The 22,523-nt window shown below is 38.6% G+C and overlaps 2 protein-coding genes across 5 annotated transcripts; one reads left to right on the top strand and one right to left on the bottom strand.

Moving 5' to 3' along the window:
* CENPN (centromere protein N) lies at positions 398 to 8,139 on the bottom strand. 2 transcript variants are annotated; one of them, XM_021408956.1, is made up of 11 exons: positions 8,030 to 8,139; positions 7,475 to 7,656; positions 7,089 to 7,134; positions 6,329 to 6,385; positions 5,936 to 6,012; positions 5,361 to 5,537; positions 4,535 to 4,636; positions 3,942 to 3,993; positions 3,397 to 3,509; positions 1,901 to 2,024; positions 398 to 1,625 (listed from the first exon to the last, which is right to left on the bottom strand). In XM_021408956.1, the coding sequence occupies exons 2-11, from the start codon at positions 7,643 to 7,645 to the stop codon at positions 1,510 to 1,512; spliced, it is 1,035 nt and encodes a 344-aa protein (XP_021264631.1). In that variant the 5' UTR covers positions 7,646 to 7,656; positions 8,030 to 8,139; the 3' UTR covers positions 398 to 1,509. The 2 variants fall into 2 exon arrangements, with proteins under 2 accessions (XP_021264631.1, XP_021264630.1); XM_021408955.1 differs by lacking the exon at positions 8,030 to 8,139 and adding an exon at positions 7,791 to 7,983.
* Positions 8,173 to 19,181, top strand: CMC2 (C-X9-C motif containing 2). Of its 3 annotated transcripts, none has more exons than XM_021408961.1 (4): positions 8,173 to 8,307; positions 12,347 to 12,476; positions 15,603 to 15,674; positions 17,695 to 18,898. In XM_021408961.1, exons 2-4 carry the CDS (start codon positions 12,396 to 12,398, stop codon positions 17,767 to 17,769), a joined length of 228 nt encoding a protein of 75 aa, XP_021264636.1. In that variant the 5' UTR covers positions 8,173 to 8,307; positions 12,347 to 12,395; the 3' UTR covers positions 17,770 to 18,898. The 3 variants fall into 3 exon arrangements, with proteins under 3 accessions (XP_021264636.1, XP_021264637.1, XP_021264635.1); XM_021408962.1 differs by having other exon boundaries at positions 8,201 to 8,323; positions 12,345 to 12,476; XM_021408960.1 differs by lacking the exon at positions 8,173 to 8,307 and adding an exon at positions 8,342 to 8,554 and having other exon boundaries at positions 17,695 to 19,181.

Genomic DNA, 22,523 nt, shown 5'->3' with positions numbered 1-22,523 from the left:
TTTCCCTCTGCTGTCTGCTTCGCTGCATGTATTCTACTTGTGGCAAGGAGTGAATGCATCTCAGTGCCACTGATACAACAGCCCCCAGTACGGGAACTGAGTGCTGAAATGAGTCTGGAAACGACAGAGAAGTTGGTCTCTCATTACCTAAGAGGATGGCAGTGGCCCGTTCCAGTAACAGGCTGTAGGGCAAGTACTTAAATGCATTATGTTATTTTGAAACTTCACAGTAAATTGGTATCAGCTCGGGCCTTGATTTGGGAGAGCACAACTGTCTGTCATTAGCAGATAGTCCTCAAGTCACTTCTCATGTACCAGTTAGACAGAGATGCTGGAAAAAAAAAATAAAGATCTGTGTGCTAAGTCATGCTTCAGAAAATCAGGCCAAACAAACTTCTAGAAGAGGTCTTAATGTACACATTTATTTACAGTTTGAAAACAAAATAATTCCCATACAACCTCTCCAAACAGTTACACTTTGCCATGAAGCTTTTTCAGGACTCTCTGCCCATCAGCATATCATACACAAAGCACACGCACAATATGCTCCCAGGTAACAGCATTAAGAAAGAAGCATTTGTTGGACTCTTCAGTGCAAATTAATCTCTTAAAATAAGAATAATACAGCCAGCTACACAAAAGCATATACATAATTACCAATTACTGTTTACCAGCCCTAGAGAACTCCACTGCAAAGCTGCTGCTTGCATGAGTGGATGCTGCTGTCTTGCTTCTGCAATCTGTGTCCCTAAGCTCAACAAAGTGACAACGAACAAAGATTGCAGAGGCCTCGTGTTGAATGAAACAGACATTCTAAAACATGGACTACCTCCAAAGAAAATTATTGCCAGTTTCGCTGTATTGCTGTTAGTATTTCATAAGATACTAACACCAGGAGATAGAATTTTAAAAAATTAAAATATTTAGTATTGGCTATCACAGTCGGTGAGTAAAAACTTCAGAGCTGAATAGCCAGTAATGCTGCATGGAAGTTCCTTACTGACATCTACCAGAGTCTCTTCTCCCCTACACTCTGCAATGCTCTTTGAATGTAATCTCCATCTACAAAGACAAAAACATGCCCGACCTGAAGCAGACTGGTAGTTCCACTTGTTTGAATGGGACTATTCACTCATTCAAAATGGGCATGTGTTCTGCCTCACTACTGTCCTGCAGCTGAAATAAGGCCACCTACAGCATCTCAGCCACCTGCAGTTATGACAGGAAACTGAACAGATGTCTTGGTATCTGTATCAGGTTTTAGCATCTAGTAGCAAATACAGATAAAAGCAGTCATCACATTTACATTTTAAATAATCGTGATTTCTGTTTAAAATTCATAAATAATGACTTCTCCAATTTTAAGGGCTAACCCAAAGCCAGAAATGAAAAAGGGTTTATCAAAGAATAAGGTTGTTTTTAAAATCTATTTTAAAGGTGATTGTGGATTGGATTAATACCAGTAATAAACGAATCACAGATTTTGATATGAAAACACTTCTATTTAAATTAAGGGCTTACAAAGCTTCCTGGAAGTAAAGACTTCTTCTCTCTAATTTTAAAGTAATTCCTAGCTTTTTGTGGAATGCATGTAAGTAGTGGTGAAAGCGGTGCATCAGCCAAACCTGTAGAGACAAACAGGTAATTACAGCTTAACTCAGCCAGTATTCACCTTTCAGAATTGTCATGTAATTGAAAACGGAGTTTGAGTATCTACTACTGAAAATAAACAGGTTCATATTTAGGCATAACATTTTAGAGGGAACATTTTCATGCTATTAAATTTCTATGTATTTCTCAACTATGCAGGCTCTTGTAATGCAAGGTACAAGCAGAATGTAAAATGATTAAAATGTTTAACTGTGGATTTTTCTTCTATTTTTAGAGTTGGAATATTTACCTGCTGGTGCCAAGGATTTCAGTGATTCTAAAAGATGTGGACTAGAAAACTTCACCAAACATCTGAATGGCTCTTTTTTCTCCAAAACATCCCATCTAGGATCACTTTTAAACATTGTCTCAAGCTGTTAAGACAAAATTACCAGGCAGTATAAGCAATGCGTGCGTTTTATCTATTTATTATTCCCTGTAGTATTTAGAAGCATAGAATCATTTGGGTTGGAAAAGAAATTGCAATTTGTGTATGACATGATACAACCTAGAAAATCTGTACAGCTATACGCCAAATAGCTTCTAGAGCAATGAGAACAGCTACAGCTGTAAGTCATGTTTCAGTTTGGTTGCAATAGGGGTATTCCATCTTCATAGGGAGCTGCTGTCCTCAAGTTTACGTCCTCTCTAAATAGACATCCCATTGAAAATGATTCTGGAGAACTCAACTAGCAAGTATACTCTGAATTTTAAAAACACATTTCCTAACATTAGAAATGAAGAAATTTCAGGTACAATAGCTGAAATTCTTTGAATTTAAATACTTTATTTCAGAATTACAGCTCAGACCCAGAACTGCAGCTTCTCCTCATACACTGACAGACATGCACATACATATATATGGGCATTTATACATACAAGTATGCATACACACATCTAGATATGGATATTATTTAAAACAATCTCCCAGTGACTAACTTACGGTTAAGCTAAAAACGTTCTAGCTCATAAAAGTTGAAAATGGAAGTGGCTATTGTTTTGAACGTCAGAATATTTTCAAGAAAGCATGATTTAACTTGAATTCTTTCTTCAAACGGTTTGAGTATAGTACTAAAGTCATTTGTAGCCAAGCTGGTTATAAAAATTTATTTGACAAGTTTCAGCATAGTAGGTGTTTATGGAGCTACTGTTATCTCTGAAATGATCAGTTAAGTCGGATCAGGCTAACCATAAGGTAGGAGAAGAATCACTTTTTTATTCCTTAATGTTAACATGATTCTAGTTGGAGGAGTATTTTGTTAATAAAATCAGAGGGTGCCACCATGTGGTAAAAGGTTCTCTGGTGAAAGAGGCAGCCAGTTCAATTACACAGTAAATTATTACAGATCTCACTGAATTCCCAATACACCTGCTCATTAGAAAAAAAAATGAAAAAAAAACTATCAGCACATCATTCAAGATGTTAAATTATTGTATTATATGTGACGTGATCTTCAAATGTACATCAAGCAACCCTAATTTCTTATGCCTCAAAGCAATGCTGGTTTAAGTCTAGCTTTGTGACAAAACTAAGTCCACGTGTTGAGCTCACAAGGGCGAAGGGTTGAAATACGATCTAGTATCTGACTAGATCTCAATTCAAACAGGCTTCTTAAAACTAGTAATCCCCTTTAAAATGTCCTCCCTAAAGTCTGAAAAAATGCCATATTTTTACTTGCAAGTTTATGCAGCTGTAACTCTAATAAAATGATAGAAAAACAAAACAAAATTTGTTGCTTTCACTACCTTATACTGTGCAAAGTCGAGTTTGGGTTGGGGACCGTCACCAAAACATTCCAGATTCAGTCTATGTATTCTTTCTTTCTCACTTCTGTTTTCATCATTTATCCTTAAATCCACTGCAGGGTAGGGAGAAAAATAAAGAAAAGAAAAAGACAACTCTCAGCTAGTACAAATATTGTATTTTTTGATCAGGTGAATGCTCAAAGAAAAATTTGGAAATAATTTTAAAAAGATTCATCACTACCTTTGTTTCATAAGTGAACTGGTTGCACAACATACATTTTCAGCTCTTACCAAGAAAGAAAACAAGTTAGTATGAAAGCAGACACTGATCATTACATATTTTTAGTTTCATTAATGCATTGAATGTCATGAGGAAATATTCATCTCTCCTAGCGACATCAATATTATCCACAGATGGATGATATGTCAATATAACACATGTGCATTTCCTATTATAAGGCAGAAATATACAGATACACATTTTAAAGTGCAAGTCTTCCAAGTAAGGACATTCACACGTCTGTTTGATTTAAAAATACACGTACCATTTTCTGTGAGTACATTCCTTTCTTGCTGTGGATAGTTGGTTTGGAAGTTCTAAATGAGGAAAAAATAAAAAGGAAAAAAAAATTAGTTCTACTTTTAGAGGCTTTAGCTGAAAACAATTTTCCAGATTTCTTTTCACTTTTTGTTCTGAAAGTGACTGTTCACATTTTTGACAACTACTAGAGTACAAAGGCCAGCTTTACTTTGAGAAAACCACCCCCAGCCTATGGTACAGGCACTACGTGGATGAACAGAGTTAAGCATCCATTCTAATAGCTTCCCAATTATTACTCTAAGAAACAACGCCAGGAAGTCCAGAAGTGAATTGGTCAGCTGCATAGACTAAGTTTAACCATCCAGGTATAATAATAATAATAATAATAATGATAATAATAAAGAGTAGGTGGTGTATCAACTTATTACATCACCACTGTAATGTCACCTTATGGAAGAACTATCCACCTCAGTAGTTCAATACTACTGTAACTTGATGATCTCTTGAAAGAGGTGAATTTCCCCCTGTTGGGGGGTGAGAACTAGGCCTGAAACACAAGCAAGACCCATCTTCAGATGTACTTGTGAAGTGGCTCACCTGGCTGTATCTCTTAAACACAATATCTTTAAGGGAGTTCAAACAATGACTTCGAAGTTCCATTTCACGGATGTCATGGTAATTGGAAGCAAACACCAGTGCCTTTAAATAAAAATTGAAATTGTTTTAGCATGAGTCTTAATAATCACTGTGGGTATAATACAGAAACATACAGTATTTCTAGACTTTGAGATGTTTTGTTTTATGGAAAGCAACTGCCTTTTAACTAGCAGGGGTTTCATGTTGCAGCCAGTTATTAAGGCTTGGTTAACATACAGAGCATTCCCAGGATTAACTGAATAATCATACAGCCTTATCAGTGCCAAAACCACTAAGTAAACAGACTAATAGAATCTTGAAACTACTACTATGGACTATGAAACAGATAAAAAATAAAAGACTATGAACACTGATCACCACAATTTTATAGAAAAAGCTAATCAATAGCATTGCTTGATGAGTACTTACATTTAGTTAACAGCGTTGTTTTAATGTTCTTCAACTTCTACAAGACAATTTAACTGATACTGCCTAACATTCGGTTGAGGAATTAGAAGAATTTGAGGTCAGCAAAAATCCCAGTAAACTGAATTTATTTTTGATGTGACATTCCAAAGGTCACAAAGATTGGGTTTTGCACCCCCCCTCCATTTTTTAATTTTAAATAAAAAATAAGCAACAGCTAAGTGGAAAAAAAATTTAAATTTCTAAAAAAAAAATAAGGTAATTTAGAAAATTGCATTAAGGGACTTATCTCTTAAAAGCTAAGAGAATTAAAAATACAAAAGACTGGTGGAGTCACAGCCCATGCAGTTTTGTTTTCTACCTGACACAGCAGAGGTAAGTTGCTCCTAAGGACAGAGGCAGAGATGAAGACATAAGGAGTCTGTGAGTGGTATACAACATAACTGGTTTTGTACTGGTTTGGTTTTGTATACGGTGTTCCCCAGGCAATTCTAATCCAGATTGCATTATCCTCATATTCTCTAAAATTGATGGTGACCTGAATAGAAAAAGAAAAGCTTTGCTTTAAACACATGTTCAGGTGTCCAGAAAAATTAAAACACACCATAAGCCTGTGTTCACCAGACCAAGTACAACACTGCTTGAATAAGAAACAAATCCCACTAGTGTGGTAAGGATTATATTGCAATCAAATTTCCACAGGAAAATTATAACCTCACAAAATGAAGGTTCTAAACTCTAATATGACTTTCATTTTACCCTTTCAGAAGAACACAAACATTAATTTAATTATTCTTTTTCTATTTTTCCCATGGTTCTTACCATTCCCAAGTTAATTCTATTTTCGTTTTGAAGCAGAAAGCAAGAAAAAAATATCTTGCTAAATGTATGGAAAATCTATTGACACTCAAATCCAACACATCTAGACATTCTTACATTTATCAAAGCTGACTGAATTCGTCTTCTAAACTTTTTTTTGAAATCTCTGAAGTCAAAGAGGTCTGTTTCTTCCCCTATTAAACAAGAACACAAAGAAATCACTGAATTCTATTTACAAGAACTGGTTCAGCGATGGTTTTAGTTTCACTGAAATAATAGGAAGAAGAAAAAAGCTGACATTGTGTAGCCTTATTAGGAAAGCTGGATATTAAAGTTGAGTCTCATTATTGCTATGCATATATATATGCAAAATCTATTAGAAGTTATTAGTTTCTAATAATCACTAGAAAAGCTAATCCAAAGTACTTGAAAAACATTAAAGATGAATCCATACTCAGTAAACTGCTGAGAGTTATAATAGAGAGACTACAGCAAGGAAAGGAACTTCACCTGTTTTGTTCATATGGTAGACACTCCACACTCTTTTGTTTGGATAGATGTGGTTGTCTAGGGATAAAAGGAATTGCTCAATAACAATTGGGTATTATCAAAAAGTAATTAAAAAATCATTTTACACTACTTTTATAACCAGGTTATTTAAAAAAAGATTACTTCTGACAATGTGATATTCAGCATTCTTAAGCTACTACCAACAGCAAACCTAAAAGCAAAACAGTTTTTATTAAAAGAGATAGTTGCTTAATTAAATTACAAAAGATCTTCATAACAAAGGATATCTGAGGTTCAATGTTTAAAGAAACACTTTAGCTAAAACAACTGTCAGTCTAAATTCAAACCAAGAGGTGTAATAATCAAGTTGTGAATTAATATTGGAGCTAAATTTCCACCTGAGGTATTTGCAGGCAGCTTTTTCCTATGCCACTCCTCACTGCAAAAAGATTTTAGGGCTCAGTGCATACTGGAGACGGAACATCTCTCTCAACATTTATAACTGTGTCCTGGATGTGACTTACTAAAGTTGACACCTATTTAGAATTCTGAAAAAATGAACATGCTCTTGTTGATGAAGAGCTTTTGAAAAGAAAAACAAAATTGGTCAGATCCAATAGGAATAATCTAAAATGTAATCTTTGTACATTAAGTGCAACTCTGCATCACTAGGCAACTGCTACATTATTAAAGGAGTCACCAAGTAACTCAGAAAAAAAACCAAAACATGAAGATGTTATTTTCATTCATTTTTACTTACAGATGATGTCTAGGAGGGCTGCTTGCTTTATGTTTGCAGAACTTTCCTGGAAGGAAAACCGACAGTGCATTGTGAGGCTCTAACACACATAGAACAGAATCATTGAATATCCCAAGCTGGAAGAGGACCCATAAGGATCATCGAGTCCAACTCCTGGGTCCACACAGGACAACCCAAAAATCAGACCATATGTCTGTGAGCAGTGTCCAGACACTTGTTGAACTCCAGCAGCTCAGTGCCATGACCACTGGAGAGGCTGTTCCAGTGCCTGACCACCCACACACCATTCAGTAAGCGAGAGATCCCAGGACAGGCTGCTTCAATCACAAGGCACTGGAGTCCAACATGTGGGTCACCAACAGGCAGGTCCTGAGGACAAGGATTACCTCGCAGAGCTGAGCGACGCTGTGAGAGATGCTCTCTTTGGTCTGACGGAAGTTGATAGTTTGTAGCTGTGCCTCAGAGAGAAAGCCCCACTTCTGCAGCACTGCCATGATTTCATCGCGGGGGATTTTTAGCACGGTTCTTCGGATATATTCGGTAATTACTTCATCCATAATGAGGACGCCTATAAAGTTGAGATATTAAAGAAGTTAGACCAAGCCATAGGCGATCTGCTCCCTGAATACAGTGTAGCAATGCTGAAAGCTGCATTAGGTGCAGACGGCAGAACCGTGGCATTATTCCTTAGCGTAGCATTACCGGAGGTTCCGTGGGTGCACAACTGACAGCAAGTTTGAATGTTTTCTCCAATAACCGCCCCCCACCCCAGCTCCTGAAGGCAGCCAAAGCTGTGACCGGCCGAGGGGCTGATGGCGACCACGCCGAGCGTTCCCCGAGAAATAAGGCCAACTCCCCATAGCCCTCTTTCTGCGCACAAGAACATCATCTCCCCCACCGCCCGCACACTTTCACGTTCGCAGCAGAGAACTCCCACTCACCGCCGCACCCCAAGCGGTGCCGCCACTGCCACCACAACACCAGCCCGGCAACGCGCCGCGCCAACCGCCTCCCGCCTTTCGAAGCGCCCAATCACGCGCCGCCCGGGGCAAGAGAGGGCCAATCGCAGGAGGCCCCGCCCCTCCTCCCCGCCCCCTCCCTCTGAGGAAACTTCCGGCCGAGCATGCCCGGGTACTTCCGCTCTCCCGGCGCCCCGGCTTGGTGCCGCTGTGCTTGGCTCCGGCCCCGTCTGGCTGGGCTTGTCCTTTTCGGAACTGAAGTAAGCTGTAAATAAAAGCTACTCTTGCAAGGACAGTGCACTTGTACAGGCGGAGCTGCACTACCACGGTAGCGCTGCAAAGGAAATGGATCTGTAGCTCTCTGCTTGGTCTCTTTTTATAAGGGCTTTTTAATATGTTTTGCATACCTACGTAGAAGCATGGGGTTTTTGATAGGGAAGAGCTGAGCTGATTGGGGTCAGGTGTGCTTATGCAGTGTGGTAGAACTTCCATGGACAGCTTGTATTTGTAAGTAGAATAAAACGTTGTTTCATTTAGACAGAAAGAAAACTGGAAATTATTTGATACACAAATTTGTGCTCAACGTGTTTTATTCGTTAGGACTAACGCCTTCATTTGCTTAACTAGCTTGAATTGGGTACAGTGTAGCTTTGAGCGCTCATCTGCTCCTCTCTGCAGTAAATATCCATTGCTCTGCTGATACGAGGGATGTTAAATGGATGGTCAGAAAGCAATGGTGACAAAGATTGCTAACATCGGTTTGAGTCTTATTTACCAAACTTCTTAAAAATTATTCAGGTTCAGAGAAAGTAAATGTGATTTGTATACTGCAGAGGAAGTTTTTAAGTGGCATCATTCCTTTTGTGTTTCCTTGCTCTTCGCAAGTCTTCAAAAACACGTATCTGTCTATAAACAAGGATTTGCGTTCTACTCTAGTCTTCCTTTTTCTGAACAGTGTGTGAATTCCTACTTCTTTCTTTTACTGTTGTCTTTAGAAACTTGGCAAAAAGGGAAATGCCTTTTATGTGAGCAACTTTTGAAATGGAAAAACATTATAGAACTTGGTTTAAAAAAAGCCTTGCAGTAGGTTCTACTGAACTATGGAAAAAAAACTGAGGAAAACAGTTGCCTTGATTTAAACACTTCTTTTAGCTTTTTCCCCCATGTGGAAGTAATAAGCATTAAGCTAATCGGTGAGCCTGAAAAAATCAACTAAATTTAGTACTCCATCTGTGTCAGGGAACTGACTGGTTCTTGTTTATGGGAGATACTGAGAAAAGAAGAAAGGAACTTCTCTGGATTCCCAGTGTGCTGATCCTATGCTTTGTGGGGGAAAGAAGGGGGAATGTACAAAACCCCTTCCTTCTCCATGCACTAGGTCCTTTTGCTGCTGCCTGCCATAAGGAGGTCAGGAGGAGAAACTAGCAGGTGGAAGAGAAAAAAGCAGTTGTCCTAACAGGCATGTGAACAAAGTGCTTCCTCTTGTTTGACAGCCTTTTGGTTTCTGACTACTAGCTCGGTATCTGCAATTATCTTGTGAATTCCATGGTACTGATTGTTTCCTTTTGCACATTAATAGTTGGTATTTCATATACTGACAAAGTGTGTAAATAGCTTTTTAGATTAAGGACAGCTATCCTAACTTGTATTTAAAAGGAAGTTGAAAAGAGCGATGATCTTTCTCCATGTTTTCAACCTTCAGAAGCTAATAGAAATTTGCACTTAGTTCTTACAGCATTTCAATGAAATCATTTAGCTATATGTGCGCTGTAATCTTTAACAAGGCAGGAAGAATTGTGCAAAATGCAGTTCCTCCTATAAAATACATTGAAGGGCAGAACACTTTTGCACAATTCAATGAACTATATCGGTATGTTTGTGTAAGAACTTAATCTAAATACTTCTTTCCAAATATTTGCTTCAGATATTAATGTTGGCTTAGCATTCCACAGTCCATTTTCTTTTTAAAGTAACTGCAGTATTTTCCTACTATTCTATTTTACTGCTGTTATTTCTTCTACACTGATTTCATTTTTAACTTGGAACTTAAAAGATAAAGAACTTAACATGTTCTTTATCCAGCAGTTCTGTTCACATTCTCTCAGAGCAATTTATATAGATTTTTTCCCAATCTTTTTTCTTTTTTATATTTTTTTCATGCTTAGAGTCTGTATGAGCTATCACCTATATAAAATGTTGACTTAAATTCTAGCAGGATGACAACTTGCTATCTTTATTTTAGGTTAGAGCATTATTAAAAAGCAACTAAGGAAACCAATAGCCCTTTTTCATACATACTTTTGTTACCCTTTGAAACCCTTTCATCTGTCTGTCAGTTCCCTCTGGCAAAAATATTTTAGCTTTCTCTGAACGTTTATAGATCACGACTCATCTGGCACTCCTAAACATAAGTACAGTATTTAGCACTGATAACATTATTCAGTCGTGAACTTCAGAAGTATCTGAAGGCTCCAGTTAAGCCTTCTGTGACCATCGTAAGATGTTTTGCCATTTTGTAGTAAAACACTTTCTTTTTTAATGTCTGCTAATTCATTGTAGCTTATGTGAACTGAGTACCATGTTGGGTAACTGAGCTTGCAAGATTTCAATGCTTGTGTTATATGAAAATTAATTCAAGTAGTCATAAAGCTGGTCACTTTCTCAAGGGAACGCTAACTCTAGTGTGGTTTCCAACTTCTGTGTCAAGAGTATAAACAATGTAATGTTAGACTTATGGGTAGTATGGGGGAGATTCTTGAAAGAAATGACTGGGAGCGTTTGCAGCATTATGCAGAACGTATTCTCGTGGGTCTCCAGGAGCTTGTAAATTTGTTTAGAATTCTAAAATTCTGTTTGCTTGTGGGTATATAATTCTTGTTAAGCAGAACATGTGATATGAAACATGGGGTAAATTAGTTTAGATAGCTCTTCAGGCCAAATATATGACTTGAGTATTCTAGGAATAGTAGGGTAGACTATAGCTGCCAGTGCTGCAAGTGAATACTGGGAGTTTGCAGTTGTAAAATCTGACCACTCCCAACCAGTGTTTAGATGGCTTAGCTGTGGGGTGTTGAAACAAGGACAGCTACTTAGCACAAGGCGTACTGATTTTTGCCTCATGTATTTCAGCTAGAAAGCTGCTTTCTTTGGGAGGAAGGGCAATGATAAAATACCAAGTAAACAAGCCAAAAGACATCTACTTAACTTGTTGGCAGTATGGTTAATGCGAGGAGAATTTTGTCAAGATGAGCCCATTTGTCCTAGTATGAACTGGACTTTTCGTCTTCTCTCCCTAGTACAATGATCTTCTGCAACAAAGAAGTCATTATTTCAGCCATTATTATATGGCAGTTTCATCCTTTTCAACAAAAGATCTTGAAAATGGCTTCTGGGAATGTTTTCTCTTTTAAATGAAACGTTATATATGAAAAATTATTTCTAGAATGAAATTTGCTTGTGCTCCACAGAGCCCTGCAGAAGAGCACCTGGGGGTCCTGGTTGACATGAAGTTAAACATGATTTAGCAGTGCACCCTTGCGGCAATAAAGGCTAACAGCATATTGAGTTGTGTTAGAAGAAGTGTAGCTAGCAGGTCAAGGGTAGTTACTGTTATTCCCCTCTGCTTGGCACTCTTGAGGACACGTGGTTTTTAAAGCATCAAAAGCTTGGATCAAGATTTTTCGAAAAGCATGCAGGCAAGTAAAAAGATGCCAGTCCTCAGAGTGCTGTAATGAAATATCAGGGTGCTTCCTGTTTTTATCCACCTGTATATGGAGAGTAGAAAGAAGAAAAATGCATATTCTAGAATGAATACTTATAGGATATCTATTACATATATTATTGGATATAGATTGGATGTATTGGTTGGAACTAGATGATCTTAAAGGCCCCTTCCAACCCAAAGGATTCTATAATTCTATATATGCTACAATATATAATACATATGCTAGAATGAAGAAAACTGAAATAGGAGGATGAAAAGATAACCTGTAGTTCAAGAAAGGTTAATTCTATTGTCACTTAAAAGGAAAATCCTGAATGCATCCTCCATGTCCATGATCATGGACATGAAAAGAATTTAAGAAGAATAAAAGAATTTAAACTCATAGTTAATATTTGAGCTCTACAGATAAGGGAGAGGCATATACTGGTTCTAATTACCTCAACTGTGTAATGTAAATTATACATATTATATTACATTTTGACTCAAAATATTTTTATTACTATAATACTATATGATAATTTCTTAAGTGATCAACTTGAGTTTTTATTTATACATTCATATTTTAATGGTGGCAGGTGGAAATTTTCTCAGATTCTTTCACTGCTAAAATCATCGCTACCTAAGATGCATCCAGACCTGTCTCCTCATCTGCACACTGAAGAATGTAACCTCATTATCAGTCTGCTCAAGAAATGTCACAAGGAGGTAAGGAGTTCTGAGCAGAGAAAAGAGGGGGTGGGCTGGGGAAATGAGTGTCAGAGAATTAGTGAGGTTATCATATGATCGTAGAAAAATCTCCTCCAGGCAGAGCCGCCATGAAATGGAGCTAGAACATTTTCACTGAAGAAAGTATGTGACAACTGCGTGTAAAACTTTGCCAGTGATTTCATTAGGAAATAAAATATACCTCAAAATTTCTTGCGTTAGAGCTTTACAACAGTGGGCCTATATTTAAAAAATTGAAATAATTTCTGCGTATTTTAGTCTGCGTGTTTGTTGCTCACAGCATTCCTGTATTCCAGCTGCCCACAGGCCAGATGCACTTCTATAAATGCAGGTATACTGGTGTGCCTTACGCTCCGTGCTTAGAGAGCTAGGTGCGAATTAACATTTGAATTCTTAGTAGGCATGTACAAGGGGATGTCAAATACCAAACTGTCTTCAGGGAACTCAAAGCTCTTTGTTGCTTCAGTATAGAAACTTCATCTCACTCATTCAGAAGCTGTATTTTAATTTGTTCTATGGTAAACTTCTGGATGTAGATGAGTCAGCCCCTCAAATGTAAGCTATCTGCAGCACTGGAGCATTACTGTTAATTATTTTTCCAGTTCTGAGTTAATCTAAATGGATTTTCTGAACAGACATATTTCTTCATTAGTACATAAGTTTAATTTTCTAGTTTGCTCGAGGACAAAAGTATATTTAAATATTTCATATGAATTCAGTGGTTTATACTGTCTCATGCAATCTATAGTATTTTCACCTCCATGTTCAGATGTGATGTTTAAAATTTTTGATAATGCAAGTCTCTACAAATTTGAAGACAATACATATGCTAAATTTACTGTTTTGATAAGAATTATGAATTTTTCTTTTCAGAAGTAGTTAAAGAAAAACAAGGCTGACAATACATGAAGTACAAGTGAAGATACTTGGTGTGAAAGAGACAACATTTGTGAAGATCTGGTTTTAAAGCAGCTAAACTAACATATAAAAACAACTTTTGTAGTACCTCATTTCTTATAAGTTCTAAATGATGACAACTTAGGGAGCAGAGTTTTAATACTAGAATTGAGTTTTAATGAGTATACTGTACCAAGCTCTTTCAGTACGTTTTTATTTGTTAGTTTGTACTACAATGGTTTGAAATGTAAGCAAACTAGAATTGGTTAATGCCATCTCATGGTGTTTTTCATACAGTTGTCTGTTCCTAGGCACCGTGTAGGTATCTTCTACCTCAGATACCTTGGGTAGAATATAACATCACCAAACTTAAATGTAACTTATTTCTCTACCTAGAGTTTAGTAGAGAACTAGAACTGAAAGTTGTACTTGATTTCCATAGCAGCAAGTGATTCAAAGAAATCTATTGCCTATTTGATGGCAAAGATTCCGGGAGCAGCAGTAATACATTCACACATGGGATTATATTCTCTCATTTTGATTTCTAGTTGGTCCTTTTATTTGAAGACAAACTAATTTTGTCAGTCTTATGCTTACCTACGAGTGCGCATTTGTGCTAGTGCTCCTCAGAACAGAGTGCAAACTACTTTCGGGTTTGTTTAAAAAGAGCAATAATTTTTGTTTAAAATTGAAGGTAGATTTACTGCAATAGCGTACTGAAATTGAAATCACTGAAATCTGCAGAGTTTGTGATCTTAATTATAGTTACTCGTGTCTATCTGCTGCTTTGTAAAAATGCCAGAGGGGCCTAAGAACCTTCATAAGCAATTTAAATTAATATTGCTGAGGACTAAAAAGCCTTATCTTGGATTGCGTGTCCTGTATTTGTGTTTTCGCAAAATTCATTTTATTCCTGATCTAGAACCTGCTGGTTATATTAAGTCTTATATCTATTGGAGAGAGATTAGTTCCTATTTGATGTCATTATTTCAATTTTCTTTAACAACTCTGATCTTATGCCAAACACGTGCCTTATTTTTATAGACAGCTGCTGAAAGAAGTGCGCATTGTCTTGCAGTCATATCGCTGTAATGGGAATAATAACTATTTTTGGAAGACTGATTCCTTTTTCCTCATAATCTGAGCTATAAAAAGTTGACAGTTTAGGAGTCTGGCTAAATAAATGTAGATTCAACTCACTATATGTACTTGTAAGAGTAGAGTTAGCTTGGAATGTGGAGCACTCACCTTGAAATCGGGCATGCTAGTAGAGGAATAGAATGGGAAGTTAAGTCTGTATTAGCTAAAATAAAAATGTTTTAAAAGCAGATTCAGCTTTCAGTAAAGCAAGCATTTATCCCATGCAATTGCTTCAGTGTCATCTGATGCCCTTTATAAAGCAGTGAGATATAAACAAGTTAATTATAGCACTGCCATAGTTAAATGTCTGTCATAATCTTTATTAAAACACTCCTAAGTTCAGCCATGTTCTATTAGCTGACATCTGTCTTGCCCACTACTTGAACTCTTAACAGTGTACAGCATATCTCTGAATCCATCTAGCTGCTCATCAGCCACAGCATTGTGCATTGGTTTCCCTGACGAAAACTGGGTAACGCTTAAGTATGCATCTAGCTACAGCTGAGCTGTGTCACAAAGGTGGTGAATGCATTCTTGACGTTTGGAGAAACTTTGCCCCTTCCCCTCCATGCTAGTTCTAACATTTTGGTCATTTATGGCTAGCAGATGCATCTTTTGGAGCCACACCACCTCACATTTTTCACTTAGCTGGGATAATGAAGCACCGAGTCCTTTGCCTGTAGATCTTCCTACATCTTTCTAAATTGCGAATGGATTCAGAACACAATTTTTTTGTACGTTAGTGAAGCTAGTGCTAAGTGAAATGTATAAAACTGATTCCTTGATCAACAAAATGTATGTTCTACATCTAGACTTGATGGCTTCAGTGTAGGTATCATATTTCAGTGTGATTTTACAATACGGTACCTTATCTGCAAGACTGATGTCATTCAAAAGAGAAGTTGCTCTAGCTTATAGCTACTCAATAAAGTGTCATTTTTCACAAAAGGAGAGTGGAAAAACCAGCTAGGATATATTGCAAAATGCAAGTGTCTTTTAAGAAATATAGAGCTTTGGAGGAAGAATTTCTTGAATTGTTATCTTTTTTCTCTCTCCCTAACTTATTAGCACAACGTTCTGAAGTTTTTTGGCCATTGCAATGATATTGACCGTGAGATGCGGAAGTGCTTAAAGAAAGAGGTAAGAAACAAATTTAAGGGGTTGAACAACTAATAAAAGAGAAAAGTCCATGTGATAGAAAATGTTGTAGTACAAATCAGTAAACAGGCTTTTATATGCAAGTCCATTCTGGGTTGGGCACTTCAGACCTCATTTATGTTTTCTGGGGATAAATTTGTCAGGAAAATTAGATAAATGAAGCCTGAAATGGTGCTGAGACCAATCTGAGCTAGGAGCGTGCATCTCTGCCTTCGCCTCTACTTTTGGCAAGATTTGGCCCTGAAAGTAATAAGTGGAATCACAGAGGGTGCTGTTAAAGGCAGTGTTTTCCTGTGAAGATGTAAGCGTACGTGCTGATGTGATTTCTTTACAGTTTTTTTCTTGTCAGCTTGGAAGTCTTGAAATAATTGCAGAGTACAGTTCAGAATGATTGCTTCTTGCACAAAACTTTGTTAAATAATAGTTACTTTCTAAATCTCATAAACCAGATGGAAGGCTCAGATATATAATTACAAATAGTGCTGTTTGGATGGGTATTTGACTTTAACAAATGACACAGGCTATATTTGGAGATAGTAACAAAGTACACATTTTAGCCTGCATTTTAATACTGCAAATAAGAACTGTCACTTCACAGGTTGCTTCTAATTAGAGCAATTTGGGCCCCTCTTTACCCATCTCCCTTCTGTTAGTCTGTGGGAATTCATTTCATCTACTTGTGTCAAATACCATTCCCCCCCCCCCCCAGCTGTAGCACAGATTTGGAAAATAAAGTTTCTTTCCATATACCCTTATTTTTCTTCCACTGAAACCATTACATTATAATGACCTCTTGAAGGCTATGTTTCTTCACCTTCTTAAAATCTGGCTACATTGATATGCTATTACTATGAAGTCCCTCTTCAAAAGTCCTATGAAAAGCTATTCACAAGTATAGAGTAGATACAGAATAGGCACAGATAAAATTGCTAAAGGTCCATTTTTGTATTCTACATAATACCAGAGGGGGGAAAAAAAACCCCAAAAATTAGCAATATACATGGGGAAAAAATTAAGCATTCTGTTAACATTTAGTGGTGTTTCGTGCCATTCTTTCAGTTGTAAAAACAGTACAATGAATGAAAAACTGGAAACCATTTCCCAAATCCATCTGCTTAGTAGTCTGTTACGTTATGTAGGGAATTGTGTATTTGTGGTTTACTTAGTCTTTCATACTAATTATTAAAAAAAATTAACAAATATATGCTCTAACTTAACATCAAGAGTTATTTGCTTCTCATGAAATGTATACCAAATCTGCACAGATGTTTTTTTTATTTCTTTTTAGCCATTAAAAAGGTTTCATTTTTGGCTGTAATGAAAGAAAGATTCTTCAGTCTTCAGACTTTTGCTAATGCAGGGGCGTACTTCAAAGATGGGCTTCACATTTGAGATACTCATGAGTGCTTTCTTGATTTAATTCACAATGGAGTCCCGTTTCTTCTATTTTTTTAAACTATAAAAAAAAATTACCCTAATTCAACCCATATTTGCCTTTGTTCCTTTCATCTTGGTATACTGCTTTATCTGTGCATATAATTAATGACCAGGATCAAAAATAGACCAAGTCTGTGATGACAAATTCATATTTCAGAAGGTAGGCACACATGTTAATCTGTATCTTTTAAAAGGAAAAGAGCCTGATCAATGCTTTAGAAAAGCATTAATGCAACTTTTTTTCTAGTTTGTGTGAAGTGTAGCTGTCAAACGGAAGATGGATATGTAATTAACTTCCTCCACAAGATTAATGGAATCTTCTTTATTAGAATGTTCTAATACTCTTTAGCTTAATAACCTCTAACTTAGAAACATGTATTTTAATAAAATAAATGTTAATTTCGAAGTAAAAATGAATGGATATATAGATATGAAGAACTATATATCTAACATTGGTCAAAGATATTGTTTCTGATCCTGAGTAGTAAGTGCTTTACACGTTTAAACTTTAACTTATCTGGTTGGTAATAGCTGAGATCTAATAATTCCCTCATTTGTCTTCCAGTATGAAGAAAAAAGGGCCAGGAACCAGGAGGTGCGTCGGAAAATAATTAATGCTCACAAAAACTTTGAGAAGTGAGCTATACCATAGCTGGACAATTGCATCTTGATAGGGAGCCTCACCTGAAAGCTGATGGAGTATCTCTTTCAGATCACCAACCTTTAACCTGTGGTTTGTGAAATGGTGGAAAAATAAATATACCTAAAACATACTAATTCCCAGGAAAGGTAAACTGAATGTGGAAAAAATAAAATGATTGCTCACAAGTTAATTTTTTGGCCTTGAAAAGACACCTGTTGTGACAACTCTTCATTCTGTCATAGTTTTGTTATGACTGTTAAGTAATGATGCATCGATGTTTGTGGAGTATTAGGCATTCAAAGCTGCTACATTCTCAATCTTGTGTTGAGTTGCATTTGCTCCTTCATAGTTAGTAGTTTCTCTTTCATATTTTTTCCTTGCAAAATGCTGAATGATTTATCACGACACTATGAAGAGTGAACGAAAACACTGTTTAAATGAATTACTAGAAATGAATTTCAAACCAGTGTGGCTTGAAATTGAAGCTGGCCTATCAAGCAATTAGTGGAGTTCCAGTATTTTTGTTGAAGCCGAAATGAAACCACCATTTTCCACTGAGAATGTTTACAATTCTTCCTGCCAACTGCAAGTACAGAATAGACTGCTGTGAGTTAATTTGTTCATCATACGTGGTGCGAGTTGCTTTAGAAACTGAGAATGGAACTTTTTCAGGGATTCTAAAGCGCTGCCTTGATTTTTACTGAGTACAATCAGAGTCTGCTGAGTGCTGCCAAAAATACAAGCTAAGTAGTTCATCTACGTACACTAGTACAAAAGGGATGTCAAGTCACGATTATTGCTGGTGAAGAAAAACTTGGGTTAGAAAATATAACTTGCCTTTCAGTTATGCAAATCAATGAGCAGTGTGCTCGTCAAGCTGCTCATTAGCTACAGGTGTTCGTTTGCTAGCAAACTGCAGAAAGTCCTGAGCAAGTTTCTGAATGCCAAAGATTTGATATGAGGATGCTCTGTTGGTTTATGCAGTGATGGAGCTGCTTTGCTGAATGTCTCCTGGATTCCCCTTATTTTTTTTAAATGACTTTCCTGTTTTGCCTAGCAAAAAAGACTACTTAAATAAAATTTATTGAGCTAAATGTAATAAATCTCTTGAAGCCTTCTGAGGAAATAGTGCCTACTCAATGAATTCTATGCTTTGTGTATTAATGCTAGTTCTTGTAACAGTCTTAAATTTAGTTCTTGCATGTGTTTTGGAACAAAGCTGTATTTTGAAAGATTAGTCAGAAGTATTTGACTTGTTTTTCAGTACCTGGATGGACCCAGTTAAGTTGGTAAAGCTTGACCACAAAGGTATCCACGTAGGTGAGAGTTCCAAGAAAAACTGAAACTACTACTGCTGCATGTTTTGATGTGCTCTCTACTTAGGATAAATAAATGATGTGTTATGTGAATTAAATGCTCTAGTGGTTGGGAATGGCGCAGTCTTTTTGGTGGTGTTACAAGAATACTTTTGAAGAGGACTTCATAGTGGAGTTACCAGACTGGGAACTTTGAATCTTTGACCCTTCCTTTTGTGATGACAAAATCTACTTCTGGAAAGATCTTAAATGAGATTTGGTGTTGCTTGGAATCTATAAATAGAGAATTGTCTTAAAGAATAGGTTGAGAAGCTGAGTGTAAAAACACTGAAGCTTTCTTGTATTCTTTTACCAGATTCTGTGATTCCAGATCTTTCACTAAATAGCAATAAAATAAGAACCAAAGAGACATGTAACATTGTGAATACACAGTCATATTTCCAAAGATCAGTGCATTTAACAAATACAAGCCCAAGTGTCATGCACTGCACATAAATGCACTTTCTCTTGCTGGGTAATCAAATGCTGACATCTCCTTTTCCTCCAGGAGAAGGAAAGCCTGCTGAACAGCATAATATACATACAGCAGGGCTAGCTCTTGCTCTAGTGTTAAACTGTGACTGTGAAGATCATCATAGTGGCACTCAATTCTGCTAGGAATAGTTGGAAACATTAGTTACCTGTCAGGGGAAATTAACATGAGTTATATTGCAGTGAGTGCTCGGTGGCTAGCTTGCTGTAAATTAACTCAGCACACCCCTCATCTGCAGTGAGTGCTCTGGTGCAGCATAGCTTGCTGTGCCTCACACGTGTAATACTGGAGCATAGGCAGCACCTATTGCCTATGTGTTTGTGAGCTCTGTGCTGTTATGGAGATAAGAATTCAGCGCATCGCTGTCTAGCCTTCATGCAATTTAACTTTAACCTGTGCTTTCTGTAGTTAATTCAGTAATTAAGTTGGTAAGAAGCTGTAATACTGGCTCTCTTGTGTACTATTTTACATCTTGTTTATAATCTCAATTTTTTTGCCTGGTTTTCAGACTTAGCACCAAAGGGCCAAAATGTGCCACATCTGCACGGTTCCTCCCACATCAGGAAGTGAACCTGGTTTTACTGCTAAGCTGCAGCTTTATCTGAGCACTAATATGTTAATGGTGTCTGTCTTGTCCGTGTCCCTCCAGTCGGTAACACCCTCAGGTAATCATGGCAGAGCTGTTTGTTGCAGGTGAAGACTACACGTAGTTTCTAGACTTCGCAGGAAAGCCTGGATTTGGTTGAGCTGCCCATTTGTGCGCTCTGGGTGAGCACTGTAGTGCTGTGAGTGTTCTAGCCCTTGTCATTCTCTCAGCTGATAAACCAGCTACTCATGCAGTTAAGGTAATTATCACAAACGCAGCCACGAGTGGACTTCTATAGGCACCTGCAGCTTCCTGAAAATTGGGGTGTGTAAAAAAATAAGTAAAAATCCTGTAAGAAATGGAGTCTTGATAAACACTGCTCAGGAATGATTAATGTGGCTAGCTATGTAACTGAAGTATGCAGCTGAAAAGTTAGAATGATGCACAGCGTGAATCATTGTAATGAGTATTTCTGACGTTATTTATATACTTTGCTAAAGCTTTAGACAGGAGCAGCGACTTAATAGGCATTTCTCAGTGTTGGCACTGCCCATGTTTTACAAGAAGGCATGACATCTAATATGAAACGATACATGTGAAGGCATTTATAGGATGCCTGAACTGATGTATACATTAAAAACTTCTTAACCTAGCTGTAAGCAACCTAGGGCCAGATTGCTCTGAACGTAAGTACTCGATACAGTCAGCACTCCTCCAGCACTGGGCTGACACGGTGACTCCCCGTGCTTTCATCGCTCTGCTCTCCTGAAGTCACGCAGTTCATTCCCAGCCGTTGCGCTGAGCTGCAGCCCGCGGCCATCGCTGCAGTCCCCTCCGGGCGCCGTCCTTCAGAGCCCCGCGGGGCGTTCGGTTCGGGGCTGTGCGGCTCAAGCTCCCCGCCGCCCCAGCAGCCCGGCACCAAGGGGCTTTGCCGGGGGCTGCCAGGACAACGCGTTTCTCATCGGCTCGCTGCGCGCCCGCCCCGACCTCCAGCCTCGCGCCCGGCCCGGTTTGCTCCGACCGCGGCCTCGCTCCCCAGCGCCGCCCAGCGGCCTCGGCGGGAAGCGGCATGCCACGTGCAGGGGCCGCCATTTTGGGGTGCCCCGCTGTGCCCTGCGGCCACGTGTGGGTGCCGGCGTGGCTGCGCTGTTGGGCGCGGCTGCTCCCTGCGCTTCAGGTAAATCCCGTGGTTCCCTCAGTGGCCCTTCTGAGAAGGGTCCTGGTCCTTCAGGCCAGAAGGTCTCACGCGTTTCCCACCGCCTCCATGCTCAGTGTTATCGATCACAACGCTGTTGATGCGCACGTCTTTTAAAATGAAGCTTAGGTTGCTGAGCGCAGCGCTGTTGGAACAAGGTGCCCTGTACAGGTATCCCTCTGTTCCAGAGCACAGCGGGACGTTTGCCGGGCTCTGGCAGCAGGCAGGAATACAAACAAGGTTGTTCTCAGAGACCACTGGCTGCACCGCAGTCCATATTATTACGGATTCATTGTGGCTTAGCAGTTAGTTTGTTGCTTCCTTTGTGTTTGTTCTGTAATACAGTGATTTTTTTTATCCTGTGACACCTTAGGCTTTAAGTGTGATTCGTGAAGTAATGCTGTGATCTGTCTGTGTGAACTGCAAAATCCAACTTCGAATTTTTTGACTTTTCATGGAATCACAGAATTGTTTCAGTTGGAAAGGACTCTCCAGGGCCATCTGGTCCAAATCCCCTGCAATGAACAGGGACACCTACAGCTCCATTGTGCTCAGAGCCTGTCCAGCCTGACCTCGAGTGTCTCCAGGGATGGGGCACCCATCACCTCTCTGGACAACCTGTGCCCGTGCCTCACCACCCTTACTGCAAAATACTTCTTCCTTATATCCAATCTGAAGTTCCTCTCTTTTAGTTTGGAACCATTTCCCCTTGTCCTGTCACATCAGATCCTGCTCCAGAGTCTGTCCCCTTCCTTCTTACAGCCCTCCTTTAGACACTGAAACTTCTTGGGCTGCACAGCCCCAGCTCTCTCAGCCTGGCCTCACAGGAGAGGTGTTCCATTGCTTGGATCATTTTTGTGGCCCTCCTCTGGATGCACTCCGACAGGCCCATGTCTCTCCTCTACTGAGGACTGCACATCTGGACACAGTACTCCAAGTGGGGCCTCACCAGCGCAGAGTTGAGGGCAGGATCACCTCCCTCACCCTGCTGGCCATGCTTCTTTTGATGGAGCCCAGGGTGCTGTTGGCTTTTGGGGCTGATGGCACATAGCTTGCCATCCACCAGGACCCTCACATCCTTTTCAGCAGGGCTGTGCTTTATCCTTTTGTCCTCCATCTTGT

This window comes from Numida meleagris, chromosome 10 (assembly GCF_002078875.1).
Source record: "Numida meleagris isolate 19003 breed g44 Domestic line chromosome 10, NumMel1.0, whole genome shotgun sequence".
Taxonomy (NCBI): Eukaryota; Metazoa; Chordata; class Aves; order Galliformes; family Numididae; genus Numida; species Numida meleagris.
Note: the sequence above shows the minus strand (reverse complement) of the source record. Positions and strands in the feature narration are given on the sequence as shown.